The following is a 19376-nucleotide window of genomic DNA, read 5'->3' on the forward strand; positions in this document are numbered from 1 at the left end:
CCCACAATAGGGTCTGTGGATTTGGGGAAACACATGCATGTATATCTGAGAAGACTAAGTAGAATCAAATCCTCCTTGCAGGCAAATAGGCACTGAAAATCCTCCATAAAATCTACAGCAGCTGAGATCCTAGGAGATCATGCACATTTTTGTACATGAGCCTTTTTTTCCTTGCTACAAAAGCGATGAAAGTTCATAAAAGAAAGAATACAAAATGATGATAAGAAAATAGAAAAAACCAAAAACACCTACAGTGCCACCAACCACAGGTCACTACTATTACTTCTTTGGTTGTGTCTTTCCAGACCTTTTCTTGAACTTACATGTTCATATACATACTTAGAGTAACAATTATATTTTAACCTAGGGGCAGGAAAGGAATAAAGACGCAGACGTAGAGAATGGACTTGAGGACACGGGGAGGGGGAAGGGTAAGCTGAGACGAAGTGAGAGAGTGGCATGGACATATATACACTACCAAATGTAAAATAGATAGCTAGGGGGAAGCAGCCGCATAGCGCAGTGAGACCAGCTTGGTGCTTTGTGTCCACCTAGAGGGATGGGATAGGGAGGGTGGGAGGGAGATGCAAGAGGGAAGAGATATGGGGATATATGTATACATATAGCTGATTCACTTTGTTATACAGCAGAAACTAACATCACTATAAGCAATTATACTGCAATAAAGATGTTTAAAAAACATAATAAGAATCTATGATACATCCAGTTTTATAATCTGCTTTTCCCCACTTAAAAATGGATTGTGAACATCTTCCTCAGCCTATAAACAGTTTTCTTCACTATCCTTTTAAATAGCAGAATGGTTTTCCATTGTATGAATGACCCATACTCGAACTTCCTGATCTGGGGACGTTTTAGCTAATTCCAGTTTTCAGCGATTACAAACAATGCTGAAATGATTACCTTGATAGCCAACTATCTGCAACTCCCCCTGTTATTTCCACAGACACATTTGTGGGAGGGGAGTTGCAGGTGGAAATCACTGGGGCTTCCCCTTCCGGGCTGCTCACGGCCCACCAGCGAGGTCTGAGTCATTTCCACATCTGCCCACCCTGACCCTTGAATGAAACTGCCCAGTTCCTTGCACGCTAACATACCCTGTGCATCAGCTCTTTGTTGGATGGCGCATTCGTTTTAAAATCTTTGTCAAGAAAACTTGAAATGTTTTTGCAGTTTGGGAAGGGCGTTACCTCCCTGGGGCATCTCCACTGTTAACTCATTTGTCAAAGAAGGAAGAAAGGCCTGAAGAGTTACGGGCTGGTGTACAGTGAGGGTCATCGCTGCCTGTGGAGAGTTTCTCTTTCATCCATGGTGAACCACAGATCCTCAGCTAGAGGGATGGTATGAAGCCTTACTTGTCTGGGGTTGAGTGAGTTTATGAGATTAAATTGGACAGCAGAGAGCTGAGTTAGAGCTAACAGCCAGGGATCCTGAGAAGCATCCCCTCGGGTCAGCCCTGTGTTCCTGCCAACGTTTACTGAGTATTTACCAGCGCTGTTCCCAGTGCTGGACTTTCCAGGAACACAAATTCTGATCGTGTCATTCCTCACCCTATGGCCCTTCGATGGCTCCCCAGCACACTTTGGATGAAGCCCCAACTCTGCCAAAACTTCCAGGCCCCTGCTCTCCTGTCCAGCCTCATGGCATCACTTCCTCACCAGCCACTCAGGAGCGCCACCCTTTTGGGGTCCTCGAATCCTTCACACAAGCTGTTCCCTCTACCCAAAACAGTTAGCACCTTCCCCCCCTGCTCCCCGTGAAATCCCTCTCATCCTTCCAGATTAATTTAAAGTGTCCTTTCCTTGAAAGAGGATGCCCTGTTACCCATAGTCCTCCAGACTCAGCTAGTTCTCCCCATTATTTTTTCTTAACACCTTTCCATATCAGGATTTATGACCCTTGTATTTAATGTATTAAGTGGGCGATCATCTATTTGGTATCTGTCTCCCTGCAGAGCATAACGTCCAGGAGAGCAGGGGGCCACACTTTCCTGCTCTTACTGTATCCCCAGATTCCAGCACACAGTAGGTGCTCACTGGCTACTTGGTTAGTTAATGGGTGCTTAAGGATGAGTGATGTGATGCCTTATGTTCAAGTCTTTGGAAGGTAAAGAGACACCCAGCACCAAGGTGAGAGCTCCTGTTTCTGTCTAAGAAGAAGGAAGCTCTCGGACTCTCTGGCCACTCTTTTTGATGGCTTTCAGTAAGGATGACCCCTGAGATGTCCAGAAGATGGACCCCGAGGCCTGGCCGGTCTGCCCACTCTAGTACTGTCCCCTCAATGTGCCGTGAGTTGGTTTCACATGAATATGGGTGCTCAGCTTTGGAGAATCGAGCAGAGATGAAGCATTTAGAGGGAAGAGAGGTTTAGAATCTTATAAAGGGTCTTGATTAAAGGTCCTGACTTAGTAAAGTTACTTGCTACCTTGTGGATTTTTTTTTCCAGTTAAAGAAGCCAGTAACTTCTGTTCAGTAAGAAAAGAGAACCTGAAATGTTAATGGTTTATTATCTTGTTGGTTGGATTTTAACCAGATTTGTGTCTAGCCCTGCAATCCTATCCTAAGATTCCTGTATTGAATTGTCTCCAGATACCTAGATCCTCAAATGCTCTTTGACCTGATTTTAACTTTTTTTCTGGTTCCTTCATTAATTACTCAGTTTAATAAAATCTTTGACATGAGTTCATTTTATATTCGCACGAGAGTCATGATTTTACCTTTATGAAAATGATACTGTAACTGTCCACACTGGGAAGAAATGGGAAAACAAAACACAATCTCCAACCCATCATCACAATTCCCATGAAATACATCTAACATAGTCTGAAAAGAAAAAGCCCATCATCTGAAACGTGCTTGCACCTGTCTAGAAATAAGATCGTGTGTATCTTTAGACAGAGCAGTTGCTTCAACATGGCAGTTGCTTTGAAGTGCCCAGACTGGCATCATTTTAGCTGGTGGATTTGCCTGTTGCAAAAGGCGGGGATGCTTGTCCAGAGAACAATGGGCTTGTGTGATCACTCACCCCATCGGGCACCCACAGCTGTCCAAAATGGAGACACAGTTTACTTTGCACTTGCAGCCTGAAGCCTTCAGAGCAGCAGCCAACATCTTAAAGGATATAAAGTCCTAGCAAAGGAAAATCCTAAATATGTTGCTATAACATGATTCCCTTCAGAATAGTATTTCATTATAATTGGTCCAGAGACATCTCCTGCAGTCAATTAATGTCTTAGAGTTTTAATAACAAAGACTATGAAAATTTGTGTCGTAAAAGAATTTTTAAAATGTGAGAAATCTTGGGGAGTTCCTCTCCCAGAAAAGGTAGGTAACAGTGGACTATATTGAATGGGGACTTGTTTTGTGTTGGGGGCACTGAAGCCATTATGTCACTTAATTTTCAACTGCCTCAGAGGTAGGTTTTCTTATTTCCATCTTACAGATGAGGAAATGGAGGGTCAGAGAGGTCAAATGACTTGTCCGAGGTCACGTAGACTCTAAGCCTTCTCCTCACATCTGTTATTGCACGCTTCCCCTTACAATTCAGTCTCTAGACACCAGCCAGAATGATATTTTGTATGATATTTGTCTTTCTCTGTCTGGCTTACTTCACTTGGTGTGATAATCTCTAGGTCCGTCCATGTTGCTGCAAATGGCATTATTTCATTCTTTTTATGACTCTGAGTAATACTCCACTGTATAATGTATATGTACCACATCTTCTTTATCCATTCCTCTGTCGATGGACATTTAGGGTGCTTCCATGTCTTGACAATTGTAAACAGTGCTGCAGTGAGTATTGTGGTGCATGTATCTTTTCAAAGTATGGTTTTCTCCAGATATATGCCCAGGAGTGGGATTGGTGGATCACATGGTAGCACTATTTTTAGTTTTTTGAGGAACCTACATACTGTTTTCCGTAGTGACTACACCAATTTACATTCCCACCAACAGTGTAGGAGGGTTCCCTTTTCTCCGCACCCTCTCCAGCATTTATTATTTGTAGACTTTTTGATGACGGCCATTCTGACCAGTGTGAAGTGATACCTCATTGTAGTTTTGATTTGCATAGAATGGTCTTTTATACACATAAATCAGACTTTTGGTCTCTTGTTTAAAAATGTCCAGTTGCTCAGAACCCCATTTAGAACAAAACCTAAACTCCCTACCAGATTGCCCTGCCTGATTGGCTTCCTGGGCCGCTACTACTCCCGTTAATTTCCCTCCAGTTGCATCATTTTCTTACTTTTCTGCGATGCACTAAGCTTGCTTCCACCTCAGGACCTTTGCCCATGCTAGTCCTCCTGCCCTGAATGCTCTTCTGCCAGATCTTTGCACGAATGACTCATCCTCCTTCAGATCTCAGCTCGAGTCACCTCCTGAAGAGAATGTCCCTGACCACATGCTGGAGGCTGGGCTCCTCCACGTGCATCCACGGGACTTGGAGATGATGACCCTCTAGGCATGTTTAAGAAACAGTCCAGTCGGGGCAACCCAGGCTTTTATGGACAGGCTGGCCGTGTGGGGAGAACAAGAAATAGCAGCCGCAGCAAACAGGCATCGTGAACCCATGCCCCGGCACTGTGCTAAACGCTTTATAGACAACAGATGGAAGGGACTGACGAGGACTGCAAAGCATCCTGATAACAACTGCAATTGTCACTGAGGCCACTCCCAAGTTATTTTTTAACAGGGTGATAATTTGGCAACATTCGTGTAGATATTTAAGAGATGAAAGAGGGCATATGTTTATATTTTTATTCTCTTTGGGCACAAAGACAGTTAGGTTCTAGGTACAACGGAAGAAACCTTAACCAATTTCCAAAAAGGACATTTCCCCCAAATGCCCATCTTCATACAACAGTTGGGAGAAGGGAAAGGAGACTGGGGAAACGAAGGCAAATAAGAGATTCCCTCTCTGGGGAGACGTTCACACAATGGCCAGGTGCAATGTGCTAATCTATACTGGATCAGCAATGAGTCATGGGAGTAATTAGCTAGCTTCATTCATTCATTCATTCAATCATTCATACATCAAGATTGCGTTGAGCATCGACTATACGCCCAGCACTCCGCTAGAGATACAGCGGTGAACAAAACAGTTCCTGATCTCATGCCGGTGTACGCCCTAGCAGAGGAGACACATTCCAGTCACATCAGAAATAAACGTAGGGTTTCTACTTCTCTTAAGTGCAATGAAGGAAGATACAGAAATGTATGAGGAATTATGAGTGCAGTGGGGAAGTGGGGATGGATGAGGGCTTAGGGAACGTTCCCTTGAGAAACGGGCCATGGAAGTTGCAATCTGGGAGTGAGTAGAAGTTAGTCAGATCAAGAAAGAAAGGGGGACAAATCATCCAGGCAGAGGAAGAAAAGTGGGGGAGGGAGGGAGGGAGTGAATTTGTGTGTCTATGCGAAGTGCATTGTGAGTCGGGGAAACTGAAAGATGACCAGGTTGTCTGGAGAGAAGTAAACAAAAACCTGGGGCTTGGGTTCCATATTGGTTGATGTTTATCTCTGATTGCTGGGTGGGAAGGGGATTCCACGGAGCCAGTGTGAAGCCAAAGAGGCTCATCAAAGCCAGCAGTCCAGTCCAGGCGGGAGATGCCTGAGGCTCAGATGAGGGTGGCAGTTGGCTCTAGGAGTGCTGCCAGGAGGAGTTGGCAAGGGATTGCGGGCAACCCTAAGGTGAGTCTTGACAGAAGGGCAGGATTGTAACTGCCAGAGAAGGGAAGAGAGGCGCGCTGTGGACCAAGGGAAGTAAGATGCAGAGAGACAGATTTGGTTCTCATACTTTGTCTTCTGCAGTGATGTGAAGAGCCAGCAGCTACAGTTCTAAGCAGAACCCCATCAGGTGAGCCTGTAGAAATGCCACCTGCTGAAGCTTCTTTGGGGGCTTCTGCATCATTCCCACTGCCAGGATGGTCATCCCCTCTCTGGGCTGGGAGGGTGGGCACAGCTCCGCAGTGACTGCCCCATGCTGGCTCTGCAAGAGCCTGGCTTGCCTTCCTGCTTTACTTTCCACTTTTCTTCAGTTCACTTGAAAGAGCAAAGCTGCAGAGACTCAGAGTGTTCGAGCTGGATGGGGTGGGGGTGGGGGGCTCACTTGCTGTGTTGGCCTCATTTTAGAGCTTTATGGTGCCCGAGACTAGGAGAGGTTAAGGTCACACAGCAGCGGTCAGTAGAGTGGGGATTCAAACTCGAGTCTTTCGGACTCTGAAGCCTGTCAATTCAGTGCACAGCCTCCCCGAGTCCAAGTCAATTTCCTACTCTAATCTGCTAAAGTCTAGATGCATGTAAACTTAGAAGGAGCTGGGTCAATGACATCTATGGGCAGGAGAGGCAAACTCAAATGGTCATAGGAGCCGGGCAAGCAGTATTATGTCAGGGAGGCAGGCCAGGTGTCAGACGTTTGGGAGTGGTGGAGACTGCGGCATGCTCAGGCAGATTTCAAAAGATGACTACTTGGGACAAATGAAGTACTCTGCGGCTGAGTCCAGCCCACTGCTGGGCTCTTAGAGGCCCCACACTGGTTTCCTTTGCAAACTCGAAGTTAACAAGCAGGGGCTGGAGCATTTCTGCCCAGTGCAGGACTCCTCTAATGGGCAATCTGTTCTGAAGCCCCCCGTCACCACCACCCTCCATTATGTTATCCAAGACTATGTGCAAAATGCTCACAGTCTGAGGCTCTCTCTACCCTCCCCTGCTTGCTCCCCTCTTTCCCCTCACAAGGGTCAGATCAGCATCACAACCCAGTCCTGCTTTCTCCTCGTTGTATCCTTCACAAGTGCTCCCCCGGCCCCCAGACTCTTGTATTCTTGAAATGACAGAGTTAGCGGCCAGGGGATAGGAGAGTAGAGATCCTGGAATGTTTTCCATTAAAGTAGCCAGAAAATCTTCATTTCCTTGGGAAGGTAAATCATACCACAGGGACACCAGCTCATGGCAGGAAGTAGTAAATAAATAAGTGTCCCAGACAGGAAGAGAGAGAGATCATAAGTGTGGAAGGAACCCTGAGCAGCAAGCTGTTGCTGGGTCCCTGCTCTGTACGACATCGTGGAACCCCATTAACAAGACGGGCATTTTTCTTCTACTAAGATCCTTCTTTGAAAAGCATCCATGTTTAGCATTTTAGCTTCCTTCTCACAGATTCCATGACTTACTTCCAAGAATTCTTGGAAGTAGTAGTTAGTTTTAGGGGAAGGTGATGGAATGATTGATACTCCCCCTCTGAGGGCCATGAAAGAGAATAGTTATACATAAGCCACAATTTTTTTTAAATGCATGCACTGTAAATATTTCAAATCCTGTGATGTATGGGAAATGTGAACCCCTGAAGTTCATGAAGGTCTTCCCTGGATGTAGGAACTTTTTCTTTGAGTTCAATGAGATATTCTCTTATACATCTTTTATGAGGCTGCTGAGGCCAGACTCAGAACATAGGAGTAAACGCAGAATGGAGAAAGCTCTTTGATCATCTCTAAAGACAAAGGTCTTCCCTTCAATGTACTTGGAAGTATTTCATATTATATAAATACATAGATAGGCTTAGAAAGATCAAAGCAGAGAGAATGGTGCTATCTGTTGGCTTGAGAATGTTTATTTTCCATCATATTTTAAAACGCATATGTTAAAAAAAATAGAGAGAGGAGAGAGAGAAAGAAAAGATTCCAAGAGCGTAAGAAAAATCCCCTCACCACCTCCATTTTCCCTTTCCCACCCACATTCTCCAAAAAGGGAAGAAAGACAGAGGAAGGAACACAACCCTGAGGAAGAAACAAAGTACCCACATGACTCTTTTTTGATGAGAGATGTGGATGGGTGACAGCATTCTGCAAGGCAATCTCGGGAGAGATACGGGAGGGCTCAATGGGCTTTAAGGAGTCACAGCAAGGACTATCTGGGAAGGCTCCCCACTTTGCAAACCCCACATAACTACGCAGACTTCTTACACACTGTATGTGTCAACTAATATTAAGTTCCCATAATTAACCAAAGAGAAAAAAAATCCTCTCTAATCTTTTGGATGCATATTGAGTCACGTTTGTATTGTTGTTCACTATGTAGCAAATGCCTCATTAATAAAGATTGCTCACAGCTTTTCAACCCTGTTCCAGGGATAAGTAATTAACATTGATTATCTCACATGATAGTCACAATCCCATAAAGCAGGGACTGTTACTAATGTCCCATTTAAAAGATGAAAAGTTAAGGCACAGAGAGGGTGAGTGAGTTAGCCTAAGGTTGCTCGGAGGGCAGCGAATAGAACCAAGATTGGCACACAGGCAGTTCTGACCCTGGAGTCTGCCCTCTTAGCCTACAAATCATAGTGCTTAGCATGCTAACCTTCATGAGATGGCATGTGCATTTTGATGGATGAGCAAATGACAAAGTGTGCCTCTGGAGAGAGGCATGGTAAGCTGATAATAACATTTTTAACTCAGTTGGGTAAGTTGTATGGTTAGAGGATCAGAATTAGATTCTCCATTAAGAATTTGGGAAATGGCTTCAATGTAATTACTGGCAAATAATGACACATTTGTATAATGAAATACTGTACAGCCATTAGAAATAATGAGGTAGAGTTTAAATGAGCCAAAGTGGAACATTCTCTAAAATAAGAGTATTAACGTTTTTTTTTTTTTTTTTTTTGGCTGCATCATGTGGCTTGTGGGATCTTAGTTCCCTGACCAGAGATTGAACCTGGGCCCTGGGCAGTAAAAGTGTGAAGTCCTAACCACTGGACCACCAGGGAATTCCCAAGGATTAATATTTTAAAAAGCAAGATGAGAAACTGTGCAGACAGTATGTCCCCATGTATGCATTTTTTTTGCGGTACGCGGGCCTCTCACTGCTGTGGCCTCTCGCGCTGCGGAGCACAGGCTCCGGACACGCAGGTTCAGCGGCCATGGCTCACGGGCCCAGCCGCTCGGCAGCATGTGGGATCTTCCCAGACCAGGGCACGAACCCATGTCCCCTGCATCGGCAGGCGGACTCTCAACCACTGCGCCACCAGGGAAGCCCCCCATGTATGCTTTTATGAGTACAGCATCTTTCTGGAAGATGATCTTTCTGGGGAGTCATTGGGGCTCCCCCTCTGGCTAGCTGAACCGGAGACCAGGAAACTACAGAGCTCTGGGATTAAAGGAAAACATGCTTTCAGTCCATGTTCATTGGTACAGTTGGAATGTTTAAAGCCATATGTACATGTTTTGCTTTTTCAATATAAAAATCTAGTGTTTCAAAAAGATTCTGTTCTGTTAGAAGAGAATTGCTTCTGCGTTGGTGAACTTGAGCTCCTGCTTTCCATGATCACTTAAGCTTGTTCTACTCCCAGATTTGATAGAAGGGAACCTTGACCCAGTCAGTCTTCATCTCAGCCAAAAGCAGTTTGCCACACAAAAGCATCTGGCATCTGGGGAAACCCTCTGTGTACTTCCGGGATAACTCACACCATTGATGGAACTCTATTGCCCATCCATCAGAGGACCCTTTACAGCGTGGAAAATGCTGAGAAGTGCTTGGACAGTTGTTGAGAACCAGCTGATTTTGTGAGTGTTTCTTTCTCCCCAGCTCCTTGAGAGTAGGGCCACAGAAGACATCCAGAGAAGGCAACAAAAACCTACCACTTAAAGGCAACAGGGTCTCACCGCAGGTGTGTTAAGAATCACACAAGTTTAGGTGGGGCGAAGCTTTAAGGGTTTTTCTAGCCTGGCCCAGGCAAGTTAGAGAGACATCGAATAAGTCTCCAGGTAAACAGGGGAGGCTGGGTGCCTTTGCCACCAGTATGCCCCCTCCCCTGAGGTCAGCTGCAGAATGACATGGTCCTGGGCACAAACACCTGGGCCAGGTGGGAGGGCCCCCCCATGAGGGGACTGTTCCCAAGACCAGAAATTAGGACCAGCAGCCCCAGGACACTGTAGCTGTGCCTTGCACTCCCGTACCACTGGGGAAGGCGTTGGGATAACCATTTGCTGCTTTCCTTCCACATGGAGTTGTATTATGAGGTCTGCAGCTGAGATGGGCCCCCAGGCCATCAGGCCTCCTCCTCTTTCTCTTCTCTAAGTTAACTTTTCTTTCCTTTCGTGAATTTCAGTAGCTTTCCATAGCCACATTTACATTGAAAATTAAAATTCCACAAGTTACAGGGAACTGAGTCACTTAACATAGCAAAATGGTATATTTCACAACCAGAACTTGCCTTGAGATTTGCAACTATATTAAATTATTTCCTTTTAATGTGTCATGCCTAACATGGTGCTGTAGAACTTGACACAGCTCGGCTGCAATGATCTGCATTTCATTTTCAGAAATACTTAGAATTTTTTTTTTAAATGAGGGGACAGCTAAGTAATTTCTTGCATCATCCCACAGCATAAAGAAGAGTTGCTTCTCTTGGAGCTATTTTTAAAAAAAACTTAGCAAAGCAGTTAAATGAGAGAGGCTGAGGGAAAACTGCTGTCTTTCTTGTGGTTAATATTAATTTGCCAGATAGGCTAGAAAATAACTGAGTTTTAGCTTCAGCTCCGCTTTTGAAAAAGTTGAAAAGTTCTGGACTAAAAGACTCCAGAAAGTGTGTAGAAAGTGATCTGAAGTCATTTAACTGAGATACTGAAATGCCCTTTTCCAGATTACTTTTATATTTAGAGTCACCTTTAAGCTTTAAAAAAAACACTTAGGGCTTCCCTGGTGGCGCAGTCGTTGAGAGTCCACCTGCCGATGCAGGGGACACGGGTTCATGCTCTGGTCTGGGAAGATCCCACATGCCACGGAGCGGCTGGGCCGGTGAGCCATGGCCGCTAAGTCTGCGCGTCCGGAGCCTGTGCTCCGCAATGGGAGAGGCCACAACAGTGAGAGGCCCTCATACCGCAAACAAACAAACAACCCCAAAAACTTAACTGAGTAGAATAGAGCTTTCTAAACAAAATTCTATTTCTCTCTTTTTTGCTTCAAAACGTGGGACATAAAACAACTTTTGATAATTTCCACTGATGGGATATTTGCTTGGGAAACATCATTACCTACTTCCTTAACTTAGTGGAAAAAATGCAGAATAACAAGTAATGGATGCATTTACACAGTTCACTCTGAGTCCTAAGCAATTGAACTCTTGCAGGAAATGGATTCCAGAAGAGAGAAACTCAGATACTCACATTCACCTTCGTCTTGATCCTTTAAAGAAATTATTTTTAAAGGTGATTAGTCCATACCCTGGAAAACACTGGCAGAAATCACTTCAGAAGGGAACTCCTTCTGTAGTAGCTGGCGCTGGCATACTGTGAGGTTTGGGGTCTAGAACACTTGTGCCTGAGCACTGCTCTTTCTGCAGCTGTCCCTACCGGAGGTGGGGTGGGAGATCTGGGCTGAAACGAACAGCCATGGGTGGGAAAGTTTGGGGCCGGTTACATAACACATAGGTTCTCTTCCACCCATCTGGATGCAAATAGCCATTGTCTCCAGCTTAGCTGTGGGCACTGGGGACTAAGAAGGGAATAAACCTGGTGAACTTGGAAATGAGAAGGGATATAAGAGAAAAAGCAAAACTTAAGTAAAAGAAGGATTCCTAGTTTTCCCAACACCTCTAAAAATGATCCTGACCATGGTTTAGTCAGTGAACACGCACAAACCTTAACTGATTTCTCCATGATAACGTTGAACTCTGATCCTTCCAGCTTTGAATTCTTCCTAATGGTTCAGATGAAAAGGCCTCTCGCCACGGAGACTTGGGTAGCCACAGAAGGCACTGCCGACTGATGAGACTTTGAGGAAGAGTCTGTGGTCAGAAAAAAATTCCAAAGCCACCCAGTGGAAATGAAACATTTTCTTCCCTGATGCCTGAATGCTGTGGTTTCCAACAGGTTTGGGTCCTGCTGGAAGGTATATTGTTTGAATATACTTCCCCTATTCATGGGACCCTCGCTAAAATGCACTTGTCTTGCTTCACTGATTTGAGTTGTTTATTAAGCACCTACTGTATGTCTGACAACGTGTGCTGGGGGGAGGAAGGTGAACAAGGTTCTGTTAGTCTAAGCTCAGGGTTGAAATGATGCAACAATAAAGATCTCCCAGGTCTTCTAAGTAATTGATATTTTTGGATGTGGCCCAAGACAGGTCCATGTTATACCAAACTGTTTCTGTAGCTTGTAGTGCCCTAGAGATCCAGCATATTTATTCATCCGTCCCCCAAACCCCCTCCCCACCTCCAAGTTCACTCCTTGCTAGACAAGTTTCTGAATTCTTGTTTCAGATATTTGGTTTGGGGAAAAGAGGAGTTGAGAGCAATGTTGGGCCAAGGTAAGTGTTTGAGAATTCAGCCCTCTCTTGTGAGAAACACATGGAGGGGGGAGGGCAAGTAGCTGAGAATTTTCCTGGGCCTCAGTATCCTCACCTGAAAGTGTAGGGTTCCCATCCAGCTGCAACCCCCTGCATTTTGCATGGTTTCTTGTCTTGCTCTTATCTCCTACTTCCTGAAAGCCATCAGAGGGATTAAAGAAAATGGAAGGTGGAATCTTTTCCTTTCTCATCTTTTCCTTCCTTCGCTTTTTCTTGTTTTGAAGCGTAAAGGGGATCAAAGGCATGGAGACGAAAGAAGGTGTTTCGTGTCCTTTGATTGGTCTTAAGCGATTATACCACCTTCGATTAGGAGAAAGCTTTGTCTAAGACTGTGTTTCTTAAACTTCCGTGTCTATTAACTGCATGTTTCCTGTCATATCCATGTGCTGTCTGTATATTTTTAACTTCAAGGAAAATATTAAATTAAGGCCATTAAAAAAAAAAAGTCTCCCAAAGCAATATGACCTATGAAATTACAAGTTTGATGAGCTAGTTTTAGGTTTTTCCAATGCACATTAAAATACAGAGCTAACATTAAAAAATGTTCTATCTGTGTACCACACCCAAAATCATCTTGTATGAATGCGGTCAAAGTCCCTGCAGGGTGTGATTATTTTCCATTTGATTGATCAGGAAGAATTCAAAACTGGTCCAAGCTATTTAATGGATCACAGAGAAATGAGTGAACATTCATACTTGTTCACCGAATTCTCCATTTGCTAGGGTCATTTTTAGGGGTGTTAGGAAAGCAGCAAGCCACCTGTTCTTTAAGTTCTTCTCTCAGTCTGTTGGTGGGCATTTATTCCAGTTCACTGGGTTTATTCATTTTGTTGTCAATAATGAGTCACAGATAAACCCATGGCTAGCCTCACACAAGGAAGGTTAGAGAGAATGTGCTTTGTAACTGTCCCTGTTGATTTCCCCAGGGCTGTTGATCCCCTCCATGTTGGGAAACATCCGTGTAGGACAGAAGCAACTTGACATTCTCGCTCTTAGTAATTCAGTCTCGTGCCCTTTCAGCCTCCTCTGAGTTTAAATTCTGAACCCAAGAGAACATTCCACAGGCACTTTTTACTTTCTGTGAACCAGATGGCAAGCGTCTCCAAGGGAGAGCCACCCTACTGCTTTCTTACCCCAATTCTCACCCCCTCCAAGCCCCAAAAGACAAGCTGCCTGTAACAAACAAAACTGCTCTTGATTCTAAGGAGAAGCAACAGTTTAAAGAAAAAGAACAATCGATTCACCCTGGAGTGGGTGGGCGGATGCAGAGCCCAGACTTGACCAGGAATAACATTTCCTAGAGTTTTAAGAGCCGGCAAAGCCTCCCCGCAAAGAGCCAGGAGATGCGGTCCCAGGCTCAGGCGCACATTCCGCCTTCTTGTTCCTATCTCTGTCCTCGCCATGTGCACACAGGAGCCCTCTTCCATTCCAGTAAACACATGGTTTATGGGCAATACGTTTGGAAATGGTTCCTAAAATACGTATTTCCCCTTTTTGCAACTCATGTTGGAGTCTTCGAATATCACTTGTAGTGGTATCTTTTTTCTTCTTTGTTACCAGCCTCCCACCTTCCTCCTTTGAAGCTATTTCCCCTCCAGGCTCTTGTCATTTCCCCCCTGAGTCATCACAGTTCCAACATGACCACACACATTTCTACGGTTGCTTCCTCATTCCATTATCATGCAGGCCACTCTCCTTTGAAAAGTGTCCTGGCAACTTTTTTAACTTGTAGTATAAGCAGTTGGTGTTCTGTCTGGCCTTTCCCGCACCCCCCACCCCCGCCCCACCATGTGAGCTCTATAGCAAATACAATGTTAAGAGAATAAAGGTTATGGACTTCCCTGGTGGCACAGTGGTTAAGAAAACACCTGCCAACGCAGGGGACACCAGTTCGAGCCGTGGTCCGGGAAGATCCCACATGCCACAGAGCAGCTGAGCCCATGTGCCACAACTACTGAGCCTGTGCTCCAGAGTCCCCCGAGCCATAACTACTGAGCCCACGTGCCACAACTACTGAGCCTGCGCTCTAGAGCCCACGAGCCACAACTACTGAGCCCGCGTGCCTAGAGCCTGTGCTCCGCAACAAGAGAAGCCACCGCAATGAGAAACCCGCGCACCACAACCAAGAGTAGCTCCCGCTCGCTGCAACTAGAGAAAGCCCGTGCACAGCAACGAAGACCCAACGCAGCCAAAAATAAATAAATAAAAATAAAATAAATTTATTTAAAAAAAAAGAGAGAGAATAAAGGTTACCGAACAGGGGAAAGAATAATAGAAGGTAATGGATTTTTAACGTTAATGACAGTTTATTAAATATTGAGAAAAGGGACTAGACTTTTGTCTTCTGTGGCATTTAGAGCAGCGTCTGGCTCAATATATTTGTGGAATGAATGAAAGAAAATGGAAATAAAGTTGGTGGAAAATAAACATCCGTTTCGTCAAAAATAAAGCATGCAGCCCATGTAGCTCAATAAAAGCTATTTATACCTTTATTTACTCTTCTTTCTGCTCACATCTCCCGACACTCTCAAACACTAAACGTTTTATTTTCTTCAAAAGACTGAGCAAACGGTGCTTCTCCATGTGCGCTGAGAACAGCACGGTACCGTCCAAAATGGAAAATGAGGCCCTGGCCCTGCCTCCTGACTCACCTCCCCGCTCCTGCTCTTTCCTACTGACTGTCTGTGTGTGCACAGCAGCCTTAAGATGTCTTAAAAGACGTAAATCAGCCCATGTTATCTCCTACTTTACACAGCCCAGTGGCTTGTGTAAAGTAGCAGTTTGCATGCAGTTCGAGTGCATTCTGCAGTTAGAATGCACTTCAGAGTACTTAAGGCGTCCACGGGGCCCTATGTGAACAGACCCTGCTTACCCCTCAGATCTTGTTTCTGACACTTTCTCCCCTTGTTAACTCTGCTCTGACAACACTAGCGTTTTCATGGATGCTCTGCTCTGCTGAATTCATTCCTGCCCTTGCATTTGCTGTTCCCTCTGCCTGGAAAACTTTCCCCATCATTCTGGTTTCCAGAGAGGCCCTTTCTGTGGATCATCTCTATCAGGTCATCCTGTTTGTTTGTTTGTTTTTAATTTTTATACTAATTTTTTTTTTAAATAAATAAATTTATTTATTTATTTATAGCGGTGTTGGGTCTTCGTCGATGTGCGGGGGCTTTCTCTAGTTGCGGCGAGTGGGGGCTACTCCTTGTTGCAGTGTGCGGGCTTTTCTCATTGCTGTGGATTCTCTTGTTGCAGAGCACGGGCTCTAGGCACACAGGCTTCAGTAGTTGTGGCACACGGGCTCAGTAGTTGTGGCTCACGGCCTCAGTAGTTGTGGCACTCGGGCTCAGTAGTTGTGGCTCACAGGCTCTAGAGCGCAGGCTCAGTAGTTGTGGAGCACGGGCTTAGTTGCTCCGCGGCATGTGGGATCTTCCCGGACCAGGGCTTGAACCCGTGTCCCCTGCGTTGGCAGGCAGATTCTTAACCACTGTGCCACCGGGAAGCCCTGTTTTCTTTGCTTTAGGGCAGTTGTCAGCACCCGAGATCATTGTGTCCATTTACTCATTTACCGACTGTCTGATCCCACGGGAATGTCGGCTCTGTGTTGATTGCCTGAAACCCCAGAGCTCAATGATTCTGTCTTGAGTGAGAGGCTAAACAGTGGACCATGAGTTGTGTTTTCAAGCTGGGTGCTGTGGTTACTTGTTTTGCTTTGGGAGGCAGGTGAAGGGATGAGGCTGCTGGATGAGGTCAGAGGAAGACCACAGGTCCTTGTGGCCATGACTTCAATTGCACAGGCTCAGATCTAAGGCAACATCTGACCATGGGAGAAGGAGGGGGGTAATTCTGAAGCATCTAGGTTGAGAGGCAGGTCAGGATGGGGCCAGGTAGGGGTTAGAAGAGCTGAGAGTCAGGGGTGACTTCTGTTCCCAGACATCTGGTGAGCAGGAAGTACCATTCCTGTCCTCGTGGCCACGTTGCAAGGGCTCTATCTGCACTCCCGGTAATCTCCCATTCATTCACACACGCACACCGACCAAAGTGTTTCTGGAACACCTACTATGTGCAGGCATTGCTGTAGGCACTAAAGATGCAGCACTGAATAAGAAAGGCCAGATCTGTCCCTCATGGAGCTGACTTTCCAAAGGGCGAAACAAAGGCAAGACAATTTCCAATCTTGATAACTGAGGCTGAGATGGATGATGAGAATGATGGGATGGGTGTGGAAAAGGGAGGTGGTTTAGACAGGGTGGTCCAGAGAGGCCTCTGGATGGGGAGATGCTTGAGAGGAGGACCCAGTGGTGAAGCCACAGGGAGAGAGGAGCATTCCCAGGTCAGGAACAGCAGGGGAGAAGGGCAAGGAACTGAGCTGGTGGGAGCTGGTGGGAGCTGGTGGGAGGGGCATGCGGCAGGGCTGGTGGGTGACGGTGAGTTCCCTGCCGTGATCGCACTTGCCCTTCTTCAACAAAGACTGAGTTGAAAGTGTCTTGCTCACCATCTGAGAGCTTTGAAGGTACAAGGAGAGCCTGAAATTGCTCCTCATTCACAAACGAAGCCTCGCCGAGTGTTCTTGCCCAGAAGCACCAGAGCAGAAGAGTCTTGGCGAGCAGCAGACTCATCCGATGCCACTGCAGCCTGTCAGGGTCTAAACTAACCCTGGGAGTGTTGGTGATTTTTTTTTTTTTATTATTCTGAGTCTTTACCTAGACCTTCCTTGAGTGAATCTAGAACCATCCCACTCAGAGTTGAGATGGAAGAGGACCACAGGATATTTGCGTTTTAACTGAAGCTGAATCTGAAATGTTGAGAACATTTCAGGACGTTTAAACGTTCTTAAAACATAAATATTATTTTGATCAGTGCTCTGGAACATCCACCCTTCAGTAACATGGTAAAGACACTTGGTTTGAAAACTCCCTTCAGAAAACCAAGTGAGCAAACAGCCTATGGCTCTATTTATAAAAGAGAGAAAATATATAGATTGTAGAGAAAATACTATGGAAACTAAGTTTTCAAATTTTAGAAGTTCTCAGAAAGTGATGGAAAACAAAATACCATGCTTATTTGACCCAGGATTCCTCTTTCATTTCCTGGCCATTCAGTCCAGGGAGACAAAGATGCCTGTACACAAAGATGCTATTTGCATCATCACCTCTAATGGTGTGGACATCTGCACGCACACACAGACACGTACACTCAGAAGTAAACACAATGTGCAACAAACGGGACCGAATCACTAAAATTCGTGCAGACTCTATTTTCATAAATAAGGCACTTTTGAAACAACCAAAAATCCAAAGCAAGGACTTACATATAGTAAAACCAGTTATTCACCTTGTCTTTCAGACCTCATTTTCCAGCGTTTCATGAATGGAGTTGAACATGGAGTCAATCAGCTATAGTCCAATGAGATGTTGGATTTACCACCTTGGCAACAACACAACGGTCTCTACCTTTTGCAATTACACTGTTTGAGACCAGTGTTTCCTAGCTCTAATATCACCATGTTTATTTTTCAGTTTTCTCTTCATTTTGTAAGACAGTTTGCGGAAACCTAATAAAAGTCAGACAATTACACAAAATCTGCTGTGCACAAAGGTGAAATTCTACTGACGAGGAACCCTTGGTTGTTTGTCAAGCAGCAACACTGGGGAACAGCCTGAAAGGGCAGGCACAGTTCACCACATGACGTACACAGGCTGACCTTGGGGCATGAAAGGAGTCTGGGTGCCCCTAAGTGAAAGTCAGGGTTGCTTTAAAGTCAGATGCACCAATGCTGAGAACCACTCACATGGTATGACTCCTTCAAGCACTGTGTTACCATTTAATCAAAAGCACCTAAATGACAACGTAGGCATTGAAAATACTGAGGTAGGTCACTGGTGCTAAAACAGATGGAGCTCTAATATGTACTGTTCACTGTAAAAGACAAGAAGCTCAACAGTTGTTCAGTTACCGCTCCTGTTCTTGAAAAACCTTTTAAAAAATCATATTATCTTATATGTGCATTGGCAGTTCTGTAGGGATACCCAAGAAAGCATGAACTGAGGTTGCCTCTGGGCTAGGAATGGAAGATTTGGGCTCTTGCCCTGGTGCTGCTGTTACTGGGTAGGGGGGGCATCCGTACGAGCTGAGACATCATTCATCTAAGACTTGGGTTGGCAAACTAGGGCCTGTGGGCCAAATCCACATGACCAGTCCAAGAGTTAAGAATGATTTCATATTTTTAAAGGGTTGTAAAAACAAAAAAGAATATGCAGCAGAGGGACTTCCCTGGCAGTCCAGTGGTTAGGACTTTGATCTTCCACAGCAGGGGGCCAGGTTTGATCCCTGGTCCGGGAACTAAGATCCCGAAACCCGAGGTGCGGCCAGAAATAAAAAATAGAAACAAGAATATGCACCAGAGATCAGAGGTGGACCACAGAGCATAAAATACTAGCTGGCTCTTTATGAAAAGACTGTGGACCTCTGGCCTAAGGGTCAGCATATAGTGAGCTGGTTAAGCCTGGGTCTGTGTCAGTCTGTCTGGGTTTGGCTCCTGGCGTTCCACTTACTAGAAAATGACCTTGGCAAGTCAATGAACCCTACTTTCCTCATCTGTCAAATGGGGATAAGAGTAACACGTCTACCTTATGGAGATGTCAAGAGGATGTAATGAGAAAAAGGAAGAAGCGCACTCAGCAGCAGGCCTGACAGATGGACAGTCAGTAAGGGTCGGCTGTTATTATCTGTATAATATCGATAATAGAAATTCATGGGGATGCTGGGACTACCAAATATATGTTATATGTATATATACATGTTAATTACACATATACATGTTACAATTACACATTGTAAAGTGCTATAGAAATTGGACAGAATAAGTGGCCCATTAAAAAAAAAAGTATAGGGCTTCCCTGGTGGCGCAGTGGTTGAGAGTCTGCTTGCTAATGCAGGGGACACGGGTTCGAGCCCTGGTCTGGGAGGATCCCACGTGCCGCGGAGCGGCTGGGCCCGTGAGCCACAACTACTGAGTCTGCGCGT

The 19376-nt window shown here is 45.2% G+C and overlaps 1 protein-coding gene across 4 annotated transcripts in view; it reads right to left on the reverse strand.

Annotated features, from left to right (window-relative positions):
* The window catches only part of CASS4 (Cas scaffold protein family member 4), a 37332-nt gene that overhangs the window by 15993 nt on the left and 1963 nt on the right, over positions 1–19376 (reverse strand). The window contains exon 2 of one of the 4 annotated variants that reach the window (XM_060077774.1): positions 11648–11779. The exons of the other annotated variants lie outside the window; for them this stretch is intronic. Within the exon in view, the coding sequence (XP_059933757.1) occupies positions 11648–11665 (18 nt within the window). The 5' untranslated portion in view covers positions 11666–11779. The remainder of the gene's footprint in view (positions 1–11647; positions 11780–19376) is intronic. 4 annotated transcript variants of the gene reach the window in all.

Source organism: Mesoplodon densirostris, chromosome 16 (genome assembly GCF_025265405.1).
Source record: "Mesoplodon densirostris isolate mMesDen1 chromosome 16, mMesDen1 primary haplotype, whole genome shotgun sequence".
NCBI lineage: Eukaryota > Metazoa > Chordata > Mammalia > Artiodactyla > Ziphiidae > Mesoplodon > Mesoplodon densirostris.